This window comes from Syngnathoides biaculeatus, chromosome 9 (genome assembly GCF_019802595.1).
Source record: "Syngnathoides biaculeatus isolate LvHL_M chromosome 9, ASM1980259v1, whole genome shotgun sequence".
In the NCBI taxonomy this organism is placed as follows: Eukaryota; Metazoa; Chordata; class Actinopteri; order Syngnathiformes; family Syngnathidae; genus Syngnathoides; species Syngnathoides biaculeatus.
In genome coordinates this window covers 21507481-21527319 of record NC_084648.1, presented here as the reverse complement: position 1 = coordinate 21527319, position 19839 = coordinate 21507481, and the positions used below count along the sequence as shown (strand labels likewise).

The window sequence follows — 19839 nt, the reverse complement described above, 5'->3', positions numbered from 1 at the left end:
TGCCTCCTCAAAAGCTGACAAGCGCAAGCACCCGGAGACCCTGAACGCATCACGACACACAAATATTGAATTGGAAATCTATTTTACACCAATTTATTGAGGTCATTTGAGTTGATGATAAATGATGAAGGGAAAACAAAGAAGTTGTGACGATTGGCCACTTTTTTCCTGAAAAAGCAAACAATTAGCCAACGAGCTAGCGTTTTTTCTTCTGACGCTAATGTTCATTTTCCGCACATTCAAAATGCACCATGCGACTGATCCATTTTCCCGATCGATCCGCCGAAGAAGGGCAATTAAAAAAAAAAAAGTTCACTCGTCTCCGCCCGTTTGGGCTTCGGGCGTTGGCCGCGGCGAGCGCACGGCGCTCTTGACGGCGCGCTGCATCAGCCACGTGCCCACGTGCACGCTCGCCAAAGCGCCGCCGGCCACCCACAGCCAATTCCTGCGCATCCACGTGCCACCTTTCATCTGGCAAGGGAAAATTCCAATCAATACGATGAGCAATATTAGGAGGACGCGGGGTCAAGACGGCGCCGGGCGAGCGCACCTGCGCTACTTGCTGGCGGGTTCGGGGACGTCGTCTTCGTGTGCGGCGGTCTTGTACAGGTGGGGGCGAGCCTTGAGCTGGTACCATCCGGCGTGGATCACAGCCAAACTGGCACCCATTACGATCAGAACTTTGTAGTCCTGCCACAAGCCCATCACACCAAACCCAAAGCTGCAAAATCCACAAAGCCGTTCCCAGATTTGAGAGAGAGATGAACGCTACTTTGACACGGCGATTTGGTGCCAGTGAAATGAACTGAGGAGCTTCCTTCATTTGAGAAAAAAAAAAAAGCCACACTTGTGCCAAGAACATACAGCACTGTACAAAAGTAGTGCTGAGGAAGGTAGTTGCTGTGGCGACACGATATCGGGGAACTAACTAGGGTTAGGGAAGAGATTTAAATTTAAACTAAAGTAGTGATTGACATCAGTGACGTCATGACTAGAAACGACGACGACGACAGACTAAACCACAGCAGTCCTCTAGCTCCATCTTTTGGCATCGATAAACTGATGGGACCGGAAAAGCTTTTGGAAAGAGGCAATCGGTATCGATACGAAACCCTTCAAGCTATCAAGTGGGCTAGAAATGGCTGGCCTGAGGCTTCCCACGCTGTCTTTCTTTCGCACTGCACTGACTTCTTACGTGTGTGTGATTGCAATGCGCCAAAGTTGCCGGATGTTGATTTTAGAAAAACCTTCACAACGCCATCAGCGTAGCTGTTGGTTTGCACAATCGTCACCAATCTAATATTCTATCCGATCTTGATGATATTTTACAAGTCACTATGGGGGACAAAAAAGGAGTCCGTGACGCAGAAAAGCCAAGAAACGAGTCAAATGTTTCACCTTCACGAAGCGGCGCTTGCTCCGCCGACAGCGGCCATCTTGTCCACAAAAGGCTCGTCTAGCGGACGTGACGTCGAGTCGGGTATGACGTAATCGCCGTTTTCCCAAGTCGGAACACAAGATGGCGCCCCCGGCGGCGTTTTTCCTCGTCCCACCAAAACTTCCACTTTTGTCGTTCCAAAGTGGTGGATGAAGACGAAGAAATTTGACCGCTCTCTCTGTCTCTCTCTCTCTTTTTTTTTTTTTTTAATGTTTTGGCGCGCAGTATTTGATTGTCGACAGGTTTCGGCTCCGGTTATCCTTCGAACTTCGACCTCGAATGACCTTTGACAAAGGACCACCGGAACCAGATGCGATTCATTGCACTTCTGCTGGAGGGATGACGGAATAAGACAGAAGCCAAATGCGGAACACAAGAGCGAGTATCGTCCCGTCGTCCCGTCATTCTTGCGCTGGGCTCCAGAACTCGTGACAGGGGGGTGTGACTTGTAGGCCTCTCCGGAGCTTCACCGAACCACGAGCGGCCGACGGCCCAATGGTGACCTGCGATTGGCTGGCAACCGGTTCCGCCTGCCGCCCGACAACGGGCGGGATAGGCTGCGGCGCTTCCGCGACCCTTGTGAGGATAAGCGGCAAAGAAAATGGACGGATGGATAAATACAGATACTGTAGATAGATGAAACATCCTTTAAACCAATGAAGAGGTGAAGCCGTAGCTTCCCAAACAGTTTGACGGTTTTTAATATTAAGGCGCTAATAACATTATTCACATTTTGCGCGTTGATGCGTTCTGTGATCATTTTTGAGCACACGTCGAATGTCTTTTGTTCCCACGTTGTCAAGGAGACGCGTCCCCGCTCCATTCACGACGACCCGAGCGCTCGCTCTGCGTACGTGCGGTGTCGGGTTCGGAGGCGGGGGGCGTTCGAGCCGCCGACGCCTGGTAACCGAGGCGACCGCCCACGCTACGCGGCGAAGAGTGGCGACGTCTCGGCCCAGCCCACTTAATCCGCAATTCTTTATTCCGACGTTTGGAAATATGGTAGATCAAAATCATGAAGAAATGTGTGCAAAAATGTCATAAATAAGCAATGCGAAATAGGAAAAAAAAAAAGGAATATTTTAAATAAGGCCAGGATACGACAGCAGTACAAATGTCAAAGTCGAGAATGAACAATGTCAAATGAGTTAAATGTGGATAGTAAAAAAAAAAAATTGCTCCGCCCCTCCATGCTAAAAGTGTCTGTGTGTGTGTGTGTGTGACGGGCAGATGAAAATGTTCTAGAAGGTCTTCCAGCGCATGGCCGACAAGATGGTGTGCGCGAAGTACAGCAGCGTGGCCACGTACGAGAACACCTGAAGGCAACGCACACATCTATGAACGCACACACGCGACTACACACATTCATGCAGACAGATACAAAATCATCCATCACTGCATTTATGAAGCTGTGTGCGCATATGCACGCGATTTGATATTAATGTGTGTGTGTGAGACAGACCACAGCAGATACGTCCAACTGGTAGTTCTGGAAGTTTCCGCCCTGCCGGATGTCCAACGTGACCTTTGCCAAGGTCACGGAGGCGCTGAGGTAGAAAACGGCGGCCGTCAAGTGATACGCAAAGTCCTGCAAAACAAATCGGATTTGTGGCCGCTGGGGGGCGCCGTCGTGGCATTTCACGCCGCAGCATGTGTAACTTTGAAAGGCGGCCGTTGTCGTCCAATGAGAGCGCAGCATCGGCTGGCCTCTCGCTGGTTAAACCGCAAAATCACAAAATTCAATCGTGCATGTGCTCACTGATGTGTGTAATTTTACGATCGTGTTTGTGTTGTTGTGTGTTTTGGTGTACACGCGTGTGCCCATCTCTGAAAGCATTTTTTGTGTGTTTGTGTTACTTTCGTGTGATTATTTTTTGGTGTGCGCGCATCAATCCTTTCTTTTGTTCTCATTTAATAAAGTGCTTAAAGTGCACCGCGGTCAGCCGCCAGCAGAGGGAGTACAATTCATTGCAATTAGCATTTAGGTTGACGATCCTGCGAACAAAAATTGTCCAATTTTAAATGCAGGGGGAAAAAAAAGGACGAGTGCACTTGTGGAAGTGGAGCCACAAGTGATGTCGACGCAACGTCGTTTGCAGCAAAGCCAACAGGCAGAGAAGGTCGCCTCGCCTCGCCTCGCCTCGCTTGTCGTTTACGCGAAAAGAAAAGTGTACTTGCGCCATGTTTGTCTGCGTTGCTGCTTCACGTGTGGAAAAGCCAAAGTCGCTGATCACGTTCATCAACGCTCAATTGGCTGATCTATTTTTTTATTTTTTATTTTTTTAAAGGGGTGGGGGACGAAATGAGCGAAGGTCACGCTCGGGGTTGGCGCTTTTACTCACTGCCGCCGCCCAGCGGCTTTTGTTGGAATGACAGCCGCACAAGAACAGGACGCTCCACAAAAACGTGGCGACGAAGCAGAAGACGCTGACGAACATGAGCCAGCCCAGCGGGTTCTCCGGAAGCACCAGCGTGCACGCCACCAGGATCCACACCAGACCCCCGAAAACCTGCACGACGCACACGCAGTTCCGTGAATCACCCGTTCGGGTCGCCTTTTTTCAAGTCTGCCGGACTTTTCCTATCCAGACCAACTTACCAGTTCAGGTAGGTAGAGGAGGTCCGGAAGAGTTGCGCACACGGCGGCTCCGCGGGGAAGTTCGGCCATCGTCACGGTGGTGGTGGCGGCGGTCGCCGCCGGTTCGGCCGTGTTGGACGCCATCGCGCCACCGACGCACGACAACCGCAAGAAGACGAAGGAGAAGCGAACTGAAGGAGAGCGGCGCCTTTTGACTGCATGCGCCGTCATGACAACCACTGCTCATATGACAGGCGATCCACCACGTGACGAGACTGTTGGGGTGGGGGGGGGGGCGAAGGGGGGACTCCTTCCTGACCCGTTTCCATTGGTGGGGATTATTTGGGTTTTGTGTTGCCGTGGAAACAAACAGGAAGTCCGGCAATTTTTCATTCCTACAGCATTTGAATCGACACACAAAAAAAAACATCCATTCACTGAGCTGCTTATCCTCACAGGGTCGCGTGAGTGCCAGAGCCTTTCCCAGCTGTCTTCAGGTAGGAGGCGGGGCACACCCTGAACCGGTCGACAGCCATTTTCGCAGGGCACAGAGACAGACGACCACCAACGGGGCAAATTCGAGTTTCCGATTTTTTGGGACCGTGGGAGGGAAGCGCAGTGTCCACCCGGAGAAAAGCCGCGCAGGGACAAGCGGGGCTCAGCGCTCACAACTGATAAACTGAATGGAACTGTTGAAGTGGTCTGTCGTTCGCTTCCCACGATCGGACGAACGACCAACGAGCGGCCGGCGTCCGCCGATGTCATGCGGGTGAGGGCAGGGCTGAAGTCATTCTTTCAGTTTGTGGACTGAAAAACTGACAAACTGCAGAGAGCGGGGCTAAACTTTCCTCAAGCGGAACGGCTAATTTTGAGTCCGGCAAACATGAAAACAAGCGTACATTTGAATCAAGTGGAAATATGTACACGTACAAAAAAAAGAAAAACTTTTATTTCGGGTAATTTACAAAAGGAAAAACCCCTTCCAGCACGACAACGATCAAAAAGTAGACTCAAAATGTCCGTCAGCGCTGGAGCGGTCCTACTTCTTGGCAAAAGTGATCTTCATGGCGCAGGTGGCGGTGATCCTGAAGCCTTGCAGGGCGTCCTTGGCCACGCCCGCCTGCATCTCGCCCTCAAACTCCACAAAGGCGATGTCGTGCTTCCCGGGAACCAGACGGACCTCCTTGAAGCCGGGAAACCTGAGCGCACGAGCCCCGCCCACGTTAGCGCATACGCTCGCCGTCGCCGCGCTCGCTGTCGCACTTACTGGTTGAAGAGCATGGACAGCATCATCTCGTTGGTTTCCTCAGGCAGGTTGCTCAGGAACAGGATGTAGTTGGGCGGGTTGTCGGGAACCTGCCGAGTCGGAGCAGGCCTCCAAAGTTAACCCCCGAACCCGACCCGGTTGACGTCGGGTCAACGTACCTGCACTGGCGGAATGTGAACCGCAAGCGACGGCACCTGAAGGCGACGTGACAAAAACAGGAAGTCACGGCGACGCCGACAAATACGTAAAAAAATAAAACAGGGCGCTGTCGTCAGGGCGAGAAGCGGCACAACAGGAAGTCGTCGGAAGTACCAAACGGAGGTGTTGCATCATGATGTCCATGCGTGGCAACAGGAAGTCGTCCTTACACCATTGTGATTCTCCCCCCCCCCCCCCCAGGGATTATGGCAACGTAGGAAAATTAGGAAGTCGCTCGTCATGACACCCCCCCCCCACACACACACAAAAAAAGCGTCACATTTACACACGATATTGATGTCGAGGCGGGAAGTCTGAAAACAGGAAGTCACCCCGGAAGGTCAAGCGTCATGGCAACAGCAAAGAAGCTAACTAACCATGGCGGCTTTCCTGGCGAGGGCGACGGCGGCGTCCTGAGGTTTCTTCTTCTTGTCCTTCTTCTTATCTCGGTCGCTGTGCGCTCCTTTGACCTTGGTGATGACTTCAGAGTCGGTCTTGGCGTACTGGATCCTCTTGACGAGGAGAAGGGGGAAGGGTGAGCGAGCACGCAGGGGGAGGGGGAACGGCGGGCTCGCCGGCGGCGCCTACCATGGGTTTGTTGTAGAAGGGGAAGCCCTGCAGCTGGCGCAGGGCGTTGGTGGCGGCGGCGAGCTCCTTGAACACCACGAAGGCCTGGCCCCTCATCTTCATGGTCTTCATGGCCACGATCTCCACGATCTGGCCAAACTGCGTCAAGAGCGCGTACAGAGAACGCTTCAACTCTGCGGGACGTCAGCACAAGCTCCACAATCACTGCCGCGCCATTTTGAGAGCCGTCGTTAGACTTCAAACGGCCCCCGAATCCTCATTTTCAGCCCCCTAGTCAAATTAGTCATTGCAAAATGAACGTGAGGGCGCTCACCTTCCTTCTTGACTTTATCGTTGATGTTGTTGATGTAGATGGTGTGGTTGGGCCGGATGTCCATGACGGCGCCGCACGAGCCTGCAAACAAAAGTCAAGACTTTACATCGGCCCGATCGGTTTCGATGTCAGAATTTGCCGACCCGATCGATGACTCCGGCCGGCAAAGACGTTTCTTTAGTCCTGCAGTACATTTCGATCCAAAAGCTTGTTGATTTTTATTTAAAAAAAAAAAAAAAAACTATTTTGTTTTTCGTGTTTTGACATAGAACTGCGGCTAGACTACGGCTAATAATCAACCGCGGACGGATGCGCTTCATTTTTCGAAGCCAACACGCCCCGGCATTTGAAAAAATTGGCACCGTTTAAGTCTCCGGCGCTTTCAAAACGTGGATTCCGGTGGCCACCTGGTCCATTTGCGCTTTGGCAACCTTTGGACGAAATCTCGTTGGCTCAATTCACGAATCGCTATTACGTCCAATTTCAAATCCTCAATGACTTTGTGAAAAGTGGACTTCTGGCGTGGCCGGATATTAAGGGAACATTTTACACATATCAAACCGAGGCGGCATCAAAGGAAACGGTTCGCTTCGGACGCAATTCTGAAGCGAACGACGTGGAAATGAGCCGACACGTTCGGGGCGGTCCAAGAACAATGGCGGCTGCGTCGAACGCGCGCACGTCCAAGAAAGCCACAAAGGCAACCGACGTCCAAGATGAGCTCCCGTTGCCCAACAATAAGTGTCCAACTTCGTCACATTCCACGGAAAACATCCCGAAAAGAGGAAAAGTCTCAGGCCGTCGCAATGCGCCTTGCCTACGTCGGTTAGCTCACAAGCTAAAGCACCGAAGACAAATCCGAGAGAAGAACTTCAAATCTCACCGCCACGAGGCGCGCAAACACGAAGAAACGCAGAGAAGAGTGAACCTGAACCCGAACGAACGGAACCTGGCAAAAAAAAAAATAAATAAATAAAAACAACTTAAAAACAAAAAAAGTGGTGGCGGTGTTGCTGGCTTGCCGGCGGGTGGTGAGAAACGTCGGATTCTTCTTCTTTCGCTTATTGGCGGCTGAGTGCAACCGAGGCTGCGGTGTATACCGCCACCTGCTGTCTGCGACCTCCCCCTACGCCAAAAGCGCGTTGATTGGCACCATCTCAGCGTCTTCTTCTTCTTCTTCTTCTTCTCCAAAGTTCAACAACTCACCTGTTCAACAATGCTTTTCAAAAGAATATATTCGCTAAATATTTTTCTTTTACTATTTATGTTTAATGTCTAAGTTATAGTTTTGTAAAAAATGTGAAATTGATTCTTTTTCCTTTTTTTCCCTTCTGTGTTAATGTCTCCGTAAATCACTTTGGGTTACGTTGTTACATTCATTCTTAGAATAATAACGAAGTAAAAACCGGAAATTATGTCTGATAAACACCCTGATTATTATTTCTAAACGATTTTTAAAACATCACACACAATTTGGGGTATTTTCGGGGTGAATCTTTGTACCGTAATGTTGCCGAAATTTTAATGAATAAAGTTAAGAGGGGGAAAAAAAACAACTGTAAGTACTGTACTTGGATTCCCCATTATGACCACTGGAGGCGCGACCGTGCAGCTTGCCTCCGTGGTGCACCTGCCCGAAGAAGAAGAACTTTCTCCCGTGACGAAGTCCCCTGTTTCCTGTTGGCCAATCAGAAGCGGCAGCTAACCCGCTCGGACGGCTAGTTTTGCCCTTCCAGCCAGCGGAGCGCTGGACCCGGTTCGGCCCTCTTCGCCATAACACCTGTCCGTGGTGGCGACCCACTCCGGCCATCTCTATTCTTTTTTTTTTTTTACACTTGTGCCGCCAAGTGCCTTTTATTCCCCCCCCATCCTCCGTTGCCGCTAGCTGCCAGAGGCTAACTCGCGAGCCAACTCGTCGCCTGTCCCGAAGCCCTCAAGCCGAGCGGACCGGACGGGACCGGAGCGGGATGAGCCATGGCGTCGGTTCGGGTGGCTGTTCGAGTTCGACCCATGAACAGACGGTGAGGGTTTTTTTTTTTTTTTTTTTTTGTCTTTAAATATCACAATGTGTGTCTGTATAAACGCGAACAGTTGTCAACATGATGATGATGATGATGATGATGGCACCGGCGATTTCAAATAAAGTGATGGCGAAAATATGAAGAACGAGAATAATTCTTTTCTCGTCAAAAGTCTGAGCAAAGCAGATGTTGAATATTTTGATTAGAAATGAATGGACGTTCGCACTTTGTCTTCCCGGGGCGTCAAAACTCTTTTCAGTTCGGGGGCACATTGACTCCAATTTGATCTCAAGTTGGCCGGAGCATATTAGTTGACTGATCAAAGACACTTGTATTCATGTAAATAATGACATTGGGGGAAAATCGTATCAGCTCTCTGAAATGATGAGTGCAGTATTGTGAAGCCCTCACATTACTGTGTATGCACCTGATCTAGAAGTCCTCCCACATTTGCATACATTTCCACATCCACCTGGAAATTTTGCCAACTTCAGCAATGCAATTAAGTGGTCGCAGCTACTGTGTAATCATATCGAGAAAAGTTTAGGACAACTGTGGCAGTATACGAACAAAAAAAAAAAACAAACGTGCGTGCTTGCGTTAAATCCAACCGACCTCTTTTGAACTGCAGCTGTTGTTTGACATTTTGCAATATTCAGCCCCCTTCAAATATTTGTAATGGAGGTATTGATTTTCAAACAGTTGTAATTTTTAATGTGCAAAGGTGGTACAGCGGCATTGCGTATAAACTGGGGCCGAGGCATCGTTTATTCCTCAGCCTGGCCAACTTTTCGGCTTCACAAGTGCATCAAATCCTAATCCTAAATAGTGCTAAGTGGTCGCCAGTGCACCCTCTAGTGGACGTTATTAGCAACAAGATTTGTAACCCCCCGCCCCCCCCCCCAAAAAAAAAAAAAAAAAAACAAACAAACTTTTATCTGCGCAGGGCTGATTGGTTTTGGCCCACGGGTTGTACGTTTGACAGCACCCATCCATGCAGACTTGCTCTTGTAATCGTGCCACCCTTGGGCGTTTGACACCGATCTGATGAAACGACAAATGAACGCACAATTGCGATGGTTTGAGTGACGAGATCAGAAACGTGTGCAGATTGTGGTGAGAAAACGTGGGCGGGTTTTGAGACAACAAAGCTCCCTTTCAAGTCTTCACTTTGTTGTTCCTCCAGGGAGAAGGACTTGATGGCCAAGTGCATCATCAAGATGGACGGCAGCAAAACCTCCATCGCCAACCCCAAGGTCTTGTGCCGCTTCTTTGGCCTTGTCGGGCGTTTGGCCGCAACAGTTTTCTGAAAGCTCCTCGTCTACAATTTCCCCAAAGCTCTCCGAAGGCATGGCGGGGGATCCGACGAGGGATTCCGCCAAGACCTTCACGTATGACTTCTCCTACGACTCGGCTGACTCGAGGAGCTCCGGCTTTGTCACTCAGGAGATGGTAAAGCGTGTCCATTTTTTTTTTTTTTTTTTTTTTGTGCTGCCCCCAAAATCTTTTTTACTCACAATTTTTTGAACTCCTCCCACCTTTGACTGACCTGGGCCTTTTAAATATTAAATGTGGCCCAGGTGCAAAAATTGCTTGCTGAATCCCATCAGATAATTAACAGCTTTCCAACTTCTCTGATTTCTGTAGTCCTTCATGAAAGCATGCTAATTATGTGTGTTTTTTTTTTTTAAATCTGACCATTTCAAACATACGCTTTCAATTCGGAAAACAATTATCCACATTTTGGCCCATTTTGGGATGAATGTTACAGACCATACCAACCATAGGAATAATTACTTCCTGCTCGTCGTCAGAAAATGTAGCTTTGAGTTTGCGAGCGTCTGCATTTCAAAAGCACGCTCTTGGCCAATCAGAACGAAGGTCCTGCCCCTTCACTATATCAGTCTGACTTGGAGACGACGACGACGGGTTTCACGTGTGCATGACGTGCAACCAACAAGTTCCATCTTTTTTTTTCTTCCTCAAATAATGACGGTTTACATGTAACAGTTCAGGGTGTCGTCTGCCTTTAGCCCAAAGTTAGCTGGGACGGGCTTTGCTCTGCATTCTAAGACGCAGGTTGATTGTACTTTATGCGTCTCAGATGCGGGACGCACACCAAACAAGATCTTTGAGGTACTTTTCAGAATGTGTACAGTACTTACTTACTTTGTTACTTTATCAGTCCGTCTTACTTGACCCTGATCTTTTCTTGTACTCGGATCCAGAATGTGAACGCTTGTACCGCCCGTGTCGCCGGCAGGTCTTCCGAGATTTGGGCCGGGACGTGCTGCGGGCGGCCTTTGAGGGCTACAACGCCTGCGTTTTTGCCTACGGTCAGACGGGATCCGGGAAGTCGTACACCATGATGGGAAATCCGGTAATGCGGCCGGCGCACTCCTTGGTTTTCTCTCCTCTATCCGCTTAATTGAACAAATGGTAAACAGAGGCGCATTCTTAGCGGGGAACGTCCACGTCAGCTAGTAAACACTTTGTGATTTTGGTTTTTGTTTTTGGGTGGCAGGGAGACGCGGGTCTGATCCCGCGGATCTGCGAGGGTTTGTTCAGTCGGATCGCGGACGCCGCTCGACGGAATGAAGCTTCTTTCCGCACGGAAGTCAGGTGACCGCCGTTCCATCCTCCACGACGTCGGCCGTAACGTCGCGGTCGTGGTCATCGTCTCGTGCTTGTCGTAGCTACCTGGAGATCTACAACGAACGCGTCAGGGACCTCCTGAGGAGGAAGTCCACCCAGACGTACAACCTGAGAGTGAGAGAGCACCCCAAGGACGGCCCTTACGTGGAAGGTCAATTTTTCTTCTCACTGAACAATTTTGCCGAAGACGAGAGCGCGTGACGGCAGGGGCAATTAATTACAAAAAAAGTTCTCAATAAAAGCGAAAGCCAAAAAACTATTGCGAGTACAGAGGAGCCTTCCAATCTTTCAAGATACAAGCTGTCACTCGGTGGATATTTCTGTTGATTTACTTTTCCGATAATGCGCAAGTTCAAACAATCATAGCTTAGCTTTTGAGTTTGCGAGCTGAATGCTAACGCTGATTCGCACCCATGTTGCATGGATTAAGGCAAAGGATGGAATACAAATGGTGGAGCAGCAGCGTGTCTACTGACAATTGAACAGTCCTCACAGCCACAAATTCTTGATGCGAATAACATCAATAACTGATTAGGAGTTCTAATGCGCAGGACACCCCCCAAACATGATTGGCTACTTCCTTGTGACCTCAGATCTATCCAAGCATCTGGTGCAGAACTACGGCGAGGTGGAGGAGCTGATGGAGGCGGGAAACATCAAGCGCACCACCGCCAGCACCGGCATGAACGACGTCAGCAGCCGCTCGCACGCCATCTTCACCGTCAACTTCACGCAGGTCCGACATACGGCGTGAAAGCAACGTCGCCCGCTGCCAATAAATTCATAAAAGATTGACTATCAGCATGCAACAGGGGTGCCGGACGGGTCGATCGCAATCGCCGAGCCAGTTTTGGTCAGTCGTGTGATGGCGTTCTTCAAAAAAAACCAAACAAAAAGCAAAACAACCCCATCTGCCTGTCTTCCATGTCGCCACTTGCTTGACGGCACGGGTCGATTGATCCCCTTGTGTGTTTTCGACATTCTTTGTATTTCTCTTTTCTCCAGGCCAAGTTTGACGCCGAGATGCCCAGCGAGACGCTGAGCAAGATCCATCTGGTGGATTTGGCCGGGAGCGAGCGGGCCGACGCCACCGGCGCCACCGGAGTCCGGCTCAAAGAGGGCAGCAACATCAACAAGTCTCTCGTCACGCTCGGCATCGTCATCTCAGCTCTCGGTCAGACGCTCGCAAAATTGCGGAAACAAAAGGCCAACACGCAGCTGCGCAGAACGACAAAATGACAGCCTTTGCTTTTTGGGGGCGGGGTGGGGGGGGGGCGCAGCCGAACTTCCTCGGGACGCCAACGCCAAGAAGAAGTCGGTCTTCGTGCCCTACAGAGACTCGGTGCTCACGTGGCTGCTGAAGGACAGTCTGGGGGGCAACTCCAAGACCATCATGATCGCAAGTGAGACCTTGTCTGCTCTTGGCTTAAGCGCCCCAAAAAAACCCCACAAAATTACTCTGCCAGACACCTTCTCCCCATCCTCGCCCTGTCCGCAGCCGTGTCGCCCGCCGACGTCAACTACGGCGAGACGCTCAGCACGCTGCGCTACGCCAACAGGGCCAAGAACATCATCAACAAGCCCACCGTCAACGAGGACGCCAACGTCAGGCTCATCAGGGAACTGCGGGCGGAAATCGCACGGCTCAAAGCTCTGCTGGTTCAGGGCAACCAGGTGAGCGCCGGATGGCGCCGGACCGGGAGCGACGGCGTCGTCATCTCTCGCTGCGGTCTTTGCGGTCCAGGTTGCTCCGCTGGACTCGCCCACCGCGCTCAGCATGGAGCAGAAGCTGCACCAGAACGAAGTCCGAGTCAGTGGCGCACACGCTCGACACGATTACGCGTTGACCGTCGTCGGGTGTGGAAGTTGCGGGCTGCGTGGGGAAAAATGGCAAATGCCTCTTTGCTTGATATTTTCTGCGTATGAGTGTGGGTAATTAGGAGGCCTGTGTGGTTTTTGTGGTGGGCGGGGGGACTGCATGTGTGTGTGTGTGTGTGTGAGATGTGATTGATTTGTGTTTGGGGTTAGGTCCTGGAGCTGACAAAAGAGTGGACCAACAAGTGGAACGAGACGCAGAACATCCTGAAGGTCCTTTTTTTTTTTTTTTTTTTTTTGGGGGGGGGCTTTTTCCTCTGGTGTCGTTCTTGCCAGCGTGACGAGCGCGCCGGCGTCTGCCGTGAGCTCAGGAGGAGACTCTGGCGCTGCGGAAGGAGGGCATCGGCGTGGTCCTGGATTCTGAGCTTCCTCACCTGATCGGCATCGACGACGACCTCCTCAGCACGGGCATCATCCTCTACCACCTCAAGGTCCCAAAATGTCTCCGCCGCCATTTGCATCAACTCGCAATCACGTTGTTTGGTGTGGCGCTCTCGCATCAGGAAGGACGAACGTGCGTGGGCAGAGAGGACGCCGCCACCCAGCAGGACATTGGTCAGTCTTTCTCTTTTTTTAAGGCTTAGATTCAAGTTGTTTATTTTGAATCGACGTCAAAGCAGCCGCCGTCTCCTGACGTGCCGTTTCTTCGGCTTTCAGTTCTTCACGGCGCCGAGGTAGAGAGCGAGCACTGCGTGTTTGAGAACGGCGGCGGCACTGTGACGTTGGTGCCGCTGGGCGCCGCGCCGTGTTCCGTCAACGGGACCAACGTCGCCGGGCCCGCGCGGCTCAACCAAGGTCAGAGAAAACGGGGAGGGGGATCCGGGCGCCTCGGCTTCGTTCTCCAGCGAGACTGCCCGGTCCGCTGACTCTCTCTGGTTTGTCCGCATGTTTCCCGACTGGCGCAGGCGCCGTCATCCTGCTGGGCAGAAGCAACATGTTCCGCTTCAACCACCCCAAAGAGGCTGCCAAGCTGCGTGAGAAACGCAAGGTGACCTTTCGCACCCACCTCATCTGGTACGACGCGTCCGAACCCGCCTCTGACGCGTCCGGCTCGGTCTCCTTCAGAGCGACCTGTCGTCCGCCTTCAGCCTGTCCCGGTCCTGCGAGAACCTCTCTGCTGTCCTGCTCTACAACCCGGGGTGAGTTGCCATAGCAACAGGGCTTGAGTGCAATGCGTGAGGATGAGCGTGATGATGATGATGATGATGATGTTGTGCGTGTGCGGTCGACATTCTCTTCAGTGACCAGGGTCCCGCCTTCCTCAGGTAGACGCTCCACTTCCTGTTTGATAAACATTCGACGCCATTTTGTTGAGCTTTCACTTCTGGTCTTGCCATCTTCTCACATGAACTTTGACATGCTTGTTTTTTTTTTTTTTTTTTTTTTTTCATTTGTCAAAATGTGTGTATACATTTACTTTCCAACACACGTGTGCGTTAGCATGCTGGACCCTGTAACGCACACGCATGCCTACTGTGGTCACGTGTGCTTGCGTGTTACCGTGTGCACTTTTGTGTGCTAATTGTTGGGCATTCGTGTGCGTTTATGTCAACGGGCACATGTTTGCTGCACGCGTGAGCTCCCGCCGTGTGACTGACGACGTTGTCGACGACGTCAGGTTGGAGTTGGAGCGTCAGCGCCGCGAGGAGCTCGGCAGGTTGGAGGCGACAAGGTAAACGCGCCACCCACGGTCGCCCGTCACGCCGTGCCTGCGGCACCGCTAACAACGTTGATGCTTTTCTCTGCGCGGCGGCAGGCGTCTGATCAAGGAGATGGAAGTCAAGCAGCGGAGCGAGAAGGCCGAGCTGCAGCGTCTCCAGCAGGAGGTGGCGAGCCAGCGCAAGGAGTCGGAGGAGGTGCGCCAGAGAAACCTACGCCAGGAGGAAATCCTGCGGCGCCGCAGTCAGGACATGGAGAGCCGTCTCCAAGACTTCCTGGAGGAGAAGCGGCGCTTTGAGGCGGACAGAAGATCCGACCTCCCGGCGGAGGGACCGCGAGGTGAGGGAATGTACCGAGAGCTCGAGAAGCTGAAGCTGAAGCTGAAGCGGGAGCGCCGCCTGGAGGAGCAGGAGGGCCAGCGGCTGACGCTGCTAAGCAGCCTCAAGGAGCAGCTGAGAGACCAACAACAGCTCGCCGTCACTTTGATGAGCCGCGAGGACGCCCGACGTCTGGAGGAAGAGAAACGGGAACTGGCAAATATCAGAGAGGCGCTCCTGTGCGCCAAGGAGGTCAGAGGTCAGGTGGGGGAGGCCGGAGTGACGTCCGGAGACGAGGCCGCCGCCTGTGCTCGCTACTTTGACTTCAAGGCCTCGCAGGTGCAGGAGCTCGGCCGGTTGGGATCGAGTCTCCAACAGCAGAGGGCGCGCGTGGAAAAGGAGGCGGCCAGCGAGCGAGCCACGCTCCGTCTCCTTGAGGAGCACCTGAAGGAGGCGCCGTACGTGTGCCAGGAGGAGCGGGAGCTCCTCAAGCAGACGCGGCATCGGCTGCGGTCCGTCGAGCTCCAGCTGAGCGCCCTGGACGCCGAGCTTCTGCCCGCGCTGGCCCAAGAGAAGCGGCGAGCCGAGGAGGCGCTAGAACGCAACGGCAACTACCCGAGTCCTCCTGGCCTGGACAACTTCCTGCATCAAGTGGAGAGAGAGATGGAAGACAAGGAGGAGAAGCTGAAGGTCCACCGGGCCAGCGAGCAGCTCCAGGAGACGCTTTGCTTCATGGCCAACGTGGCCCGGCAGGAGGAGGACAAGGTGAGGCGCGAGGAGACGGAGATCCCGGAGGCCGTGGCGGGCCCGGAGACGGATGCCCAGGAGAACCGGGTGCAGAACCCGAGGACGGGTCCGGATCTGGATCAACATAGGTCAGACACGCACAATCGGTCAGACTAGGTACTCGCGTCGCATTTTCAAAGTACAAAGTTGTCGGGGGGGGGGATACTCAACCGAGTGAGCCATCCATGAACTTATTTACCATCTGCCACGTTATTCTAATACGGCTCTGGTTCTGACAGCGTAAAGCCAGAGATCCAAAAGATGGGAGAGCACATCAGCGAAGGGCAGGAGAAGATTTCAACTCTCATGGACGACAACGCGGCGCACGGCAGTTCGCTCATTCCCATCTCGGACGACAGGTACCGCTCGTCAGAACATCAGAACCTCAGGACTCTGCTCTTCACACGGGGTTCCAAACAGGATCAACGCGTACATTGAGGAGGAGGTTCAGCGGAGGCTACGGCAGATAAACCTCAACGGAACCAGTACCAGGATGGACCTGGCGCGCTCCTGCGAGTCGCTACAGGTTGGTCTGCAGGTTTTGTGCTGTTGGTCTTGTTTTGGACTCCATGAGCCAAGTAGGCGCAGAATTTTCTGCACCTGACGTTCTGAGCGCTTAGACCGCTATCAGCGGAATGTTCGCATTGGATGGAGATCGTTTGATCGGTTTTAATGATCAACGACCTCGTTGGCCGTGACAGGCGCCAGAGTCGGCGTCCGAATGGCGCAAAAGACGTTTCTGTTTCTGATGCGGTTCCGTCTTCCCGCAGGAGGAGAACCCCGGCGAGAGAAGATCAACTGAGGAGGTAAACGGCAAGCATGTTCCTCCGCTTTCTTTTTTCACTTGCGCCACTTGACCAATGCGATACGAGAAAAAATATTTGGAGTTTGAAGGCAATAAAATGAACGGACTCCTAACGTTGTCTTGCGCGTCCAATCCGATGGTGTTCTTTGCCGCGCTCACCGTCGTACTCGAGCCTTCCATCATCCCTTTCACCTTCACACGTGACGAGGGTGCTGATCACTTTTGAACACAATTTTGCCAGACATGCAGGATCTCTTGTTCTTTTTTTCCAGGATAAGCAGCGGCTCAACAACAATGATCTACTAAAGTCCAAACATCGGGTAAGTGATCGTCTGCCAATCGGGTTCTCCCAGTCTTAATTGGGGTGGATGTTGATGGTTTGATTGGCAATAACAACGACAACAATGACAGAACCTAACAACGGGAAATCCACCTGTGAAGCGGTCCAAGGTCCAATCTTCCGCCATCTCGGTTCTGAGTAAATTGATCAATCGTGATATTGAATCAGCGAAATCACAATGATAAGGAAGTCCACACACACGAAGCGATCATCGCTCAAAAGAATAATCATCCGGCGACCAATCACAGTCCCGAGGCTCCAATCATGCTTCCGCTTGCTTCTGCTCTTTGATCATCAGTAATCGAGTAGATTGCTTGGTTGGTCGGTTGGTTGGTTGAATCATGTCATAATTGGACGCCAGAAGTAGAAGTCCGCAGCTAATTAGCACTGACGTGTCCGTCAACGCCAATGAGGGACGGCGCGGGCGCCTGCTGATGACATCATCGATCCTCTTTGCGTGCAGAAGCTTACGGAAGCCCGGCGAGACGAGGCGCCGTCCATGTCGTACTTGTGGGTCAGTAAAGCGATGAAATGGTGGCCGAGAGCACAGAACCCGAGTCCGGCGGCCCCGACAAGCACCGGAACCGGCCCGGTGGGGGAAAAAAACTTCGACGAGAGGCTCGACCCGGCTGACGCGCAGCTGAGCCGCCACAGAACCGGAACCTCTTCACCCGAGCGGAAGGAGCGGCACGGTGCCGACGGGAGTTCCACTTTGGGCCGCTCGGCGGGGACTTTGGCGGCAGCGTACAGAAGCGCTGGTGACTTAATGCTCGACGTCAAGGACTTGGTCACCCAAAAGTCCAAAGAACTTCCACGTTTGCTGTCCGGCACACGCACAGAGCAGAAAGACCCAGAAGGACCCATCAAGAGATCTCCTAAAAGAACCGTCCAAAGAACAACAATGGAAAGAACCTCGAAAAGAGTCAAAAGAATCGCAAAGACCGACAATTCAAAGATCCACAAACATCAGTCGACCCACCACGCGGCCCAAAAGGAACACTCGGGCAACAAAAAACACAGGAAGAAAGAGCCGTAGACCAGTTGAAACGGCGATTGGAAGAAAAATGGACAGTACGAGCAGAAGAGCCACAAGAAGAATGGTCAGAAGAATCTGCCGACCTGGACTCAGAAGCCAAAGCGAGCTCGTCGAAGGCGGCGACCTGCCGGAAGGTTCCGTGTCGCGCGTGACCAGCCGGGATCCTCGCGTCTTCCGCCAGCGTCTGGTTCTCATGCCGCCTCCACTCCGACCCCCGGCCGGAGACGTTTTGAGTTTCCGGTTGCCTGCTGGTGTCGGGAAAAGCGGCCCGAGCGTGATCACGGGGGCGCCGTCGGGAGGGCCGCGATTCCGCAGACACCTTGACGCTGTCCCGGCGTGTGGACCTGGGGCGGGCCAACATATTTGCCCGCAAGACGGGTTGGACGGAGTCCTCCTGGCGGTCTTTCCTCAAGAATCTTCTCAGTGCGGTCTCTCCGCAAGAGCCCTCGGACCGGTCCAGAGATCAGCCTCTGCTCCACGGTGACCTGATGGTTCCGTCTCTGGACTGGAGCTGTAAGGTTCCCAAAGTTGTTTCGGACCAACTGACCATCACGTCCTCCTCCGCCCAGGTTCTGGCCGATCTCCTCTACCCGGTCCACGGAAACACGTGCACCGGCGCCGGGCGCCCTCCGGCCTTTGCTGTACGCCGGCGACGCCGTCCTGTGGGTCCTTGTAACCGACACCCACGTAGTTCTGCTTCACGAGGAATTGGCCTTCGGGTCCCTCAAACCCTAACCCCTAACCCTGCGTCGGCCGCGCGCCGCTGAGGCGGAGCCGCGAGGGCCCGCCGGTCCTCGTGACCTTCTGCCGCCCGTCGGGAGGGGCCCGCCCCCGCGTGGGAGCTGCGTGCCGGAGGCCGCCGTCTTGGTGGCCCGCTTCAGTGGTTTGCAATCCCCCCCAAAAAAAAAAAAAAAAAAAAAGGGAAGGAAAACAAAAGAGCGAGCCAAGAGTCAATTTCTCAAAAGACAAAAGACTCGCTTGTCCAGCCATTTTGTTTCCAGGACTTTCCCGCTGTCGTTGTTTCTTCTGTAGTTTGTTTTCCTTTTGTTGTTGTTGTTGTTTGGTTTTTTTTTTTTCGACTGCTTTTGTCGTCTTCTGTTGTTGCTCGTTGTCCGTTTTCACTTTCTGCCACTTTTGCCGTTTCGGTCGTATCGTCGCTTCCGTCTTTTTATTTTTGCGGTCGTCCTCTGTGTGCCCCCCCCCCGACCCCGCCAGCGGGGCGTCTCGGCGCCCCCGCCGCGTCGCCGGGAGCCGATCGCCGTCGAGATCCCTCGCTACGTCCTCAGAGGTCAAGGCAAGGATGAGCACTTTGAGTTTGAGGTCAAGGTGGGTGCGCGCCTCCTGCTGCGTGAGAAAGGTCAGAGTTCACGTGTGTGTGTGTGGGTGCGTGCGCGCGCGCGCGTCAGATGAGCGTGAAGGACGAGACGTGGACGGTGTTCCGTCGTTACAGTCGCTTTCGAGAGATGCACAAAAGTCTCAAGTTGAAATATCCTCAGGTCAGTCGCGCGCACACGCTCACATTGACGACGACGGCGGCGGCAGCGGCGACGACGACGTTTTCATTTTTTTTTGCTTTGCGTTCCAGTTGGCATCTCTGGAATTCCCTCCCAGGAAAATCTTTGGAAACAAAGACGAAAGAATGGCGGTGGAACGCGGGAACCAGTTGGAGGTGACGCGTACGCGGCGAGGACGTCCGGCCGCGTCGGCCGCCGCGTTGACGTGCGCGTGTGCCTTGCAGCGTTACCTGCGGCGTTTGTTTGCGGTGATGTTGTCGTCGTCGGGCTCGCCGCTGCGCGTCGCCCTGGAGCCGTCCGACGATTCCGAGGGCGCGCCGGCCGTGTCCAAGCGTTCCGTTTGCGAGCTGTCGCCCTTCTTCAAGAAAGGCGTCTTTGAGAGCGGCCGCCACGGAACCGGCTGACCTCTGCGGGGAGTCCTCATATGGGTCGCCGCGTGGGGAGAACTT

The 19839-nt window shown here is 53.0% G+C and overlaps 3 protein-coding genes across 9 annotated transcripts; 1 reads left to right on the top strand and 2 right to left on the bottom strand.

The window, feature by feature from the left end:
* Positions 1–1883: 1883 nt before the first annotated feature.
* On the bottom strand, positions 1884–4177 carry LOC133506732 (myelin and lymphocyte protein-like). The gene is made up of 4 exons (XM_061831151.1): positions 4038–4177; positions 3781–3948; positions 2901–3026; positions 1884–2754 (listed from the first exon to the last, which is right to left on the bottom strand). Exons 1-4 carry the CDS (start codon positions 4158–4160, stop codon positions 2680–2682), a joined length of 492 nt encoding a protein of 163 aa, XP_061687135.1. The 5' UTR covers positions 4161–4177; the 3' UTR covers positions 1884–2679.
* Positions 4178–4937: 760 nt separating this feature from the next.
* Positions 4938–7535, bottom strand: snrpb2 (small nuclear ribonucleoprotein polypeptide B2). 3 transcript variants are annotated; one of them, XM_061829723.1, is made up of 8 exons: positions 7405–7496; positions 7266–7331; positions 6383–6463; positions 6070–6242; positions 5859–5993; positions 5442–5477; positions 5284–5372; positions 4938–5215 (listed from the first exon to the last, which is right to left on the bottom strand). In XM_061829723.1, the coding sequence occupies exons 3-8, from the start codon at positions 6444–6446 to the stop codon at positions 5056–5058; spliced, it is 657 nt and encodes a 218-aa protein (XP_061685707.1). In that variant the 5' UTR covers positions 6447–6463; positions 7266–7331; positions 7405–7496; the 3' UTR covers positions 4938–5055. The 3 variants fall into 3 exon arrangements, with proteins under 3 accessions (XP_061685707.1, XP_061685704.1, XP_061685706.1); XM_061829720.1 differs by lacking the exon at positions 7266–7331 and having other exon boundaries at positions 7405–7535; XM_061829722.1 differs by lacking the exons at positions 7266–7331; positions 7405–7496 and adding an exon at positions 6745–7255.
* A 518-nt stretch (positions 7536–8053) lies between these two features.
* Positions 8054–19794, top strand: kif16ba (kinesin family member 16Ba). Of its 5 annotated transcripts, none has more exons than XM_061829511.1 (28): positions 8054–8403; positions 9590–9659; positions 9742–9855; positions 10667–10783; positions 10928–11025; positions 11100–11209; positions 11652–11794; positions 12064–12232; positions 12339–12461; positions 12557–12732; positions 12803–12868; positions 13087–13146; positions 13245–13364; positions 13437–13488; positions 13591–13728; positions 13839–13921; positions 13999–14072; positions 14175–14198; positions 14552–14605; positions 14690–15784; positions 15935–16054; positions 16116–16221; positions 16466–16501; positions 16773–16820; positions 19092–19202; positions 19283–19372; positions 19462–19545; positions 19615–19794. In XM_061829511.1, the coding sequence occupies exons 1-28, from the start codon at positions 8357–8359 to the stop codon at positions 19792–19794; spliced, it is 3708 nt and encodes a 1235-aa protein (XP_061685495.1). In that variant the 5' UTR covers positions 8054–8356. The 5 variants fall into 5 exon arrangements, with proteins under 5 accessions (XP_061685495.1, XP_061685497.1, XP_061685496.1 ...); XM_061829513.1 differs by lacking the exon at positions 14175–14198 and having other exon boundaries at positions 13999–14073; positions 14490–14605; positions 14690–15173; positions 15249–15784; XM_061829512.1 differs by lacking the exon at positions 14175–14198.
* Positions 19795–19839: the final 45 nt, after the last annotated feature.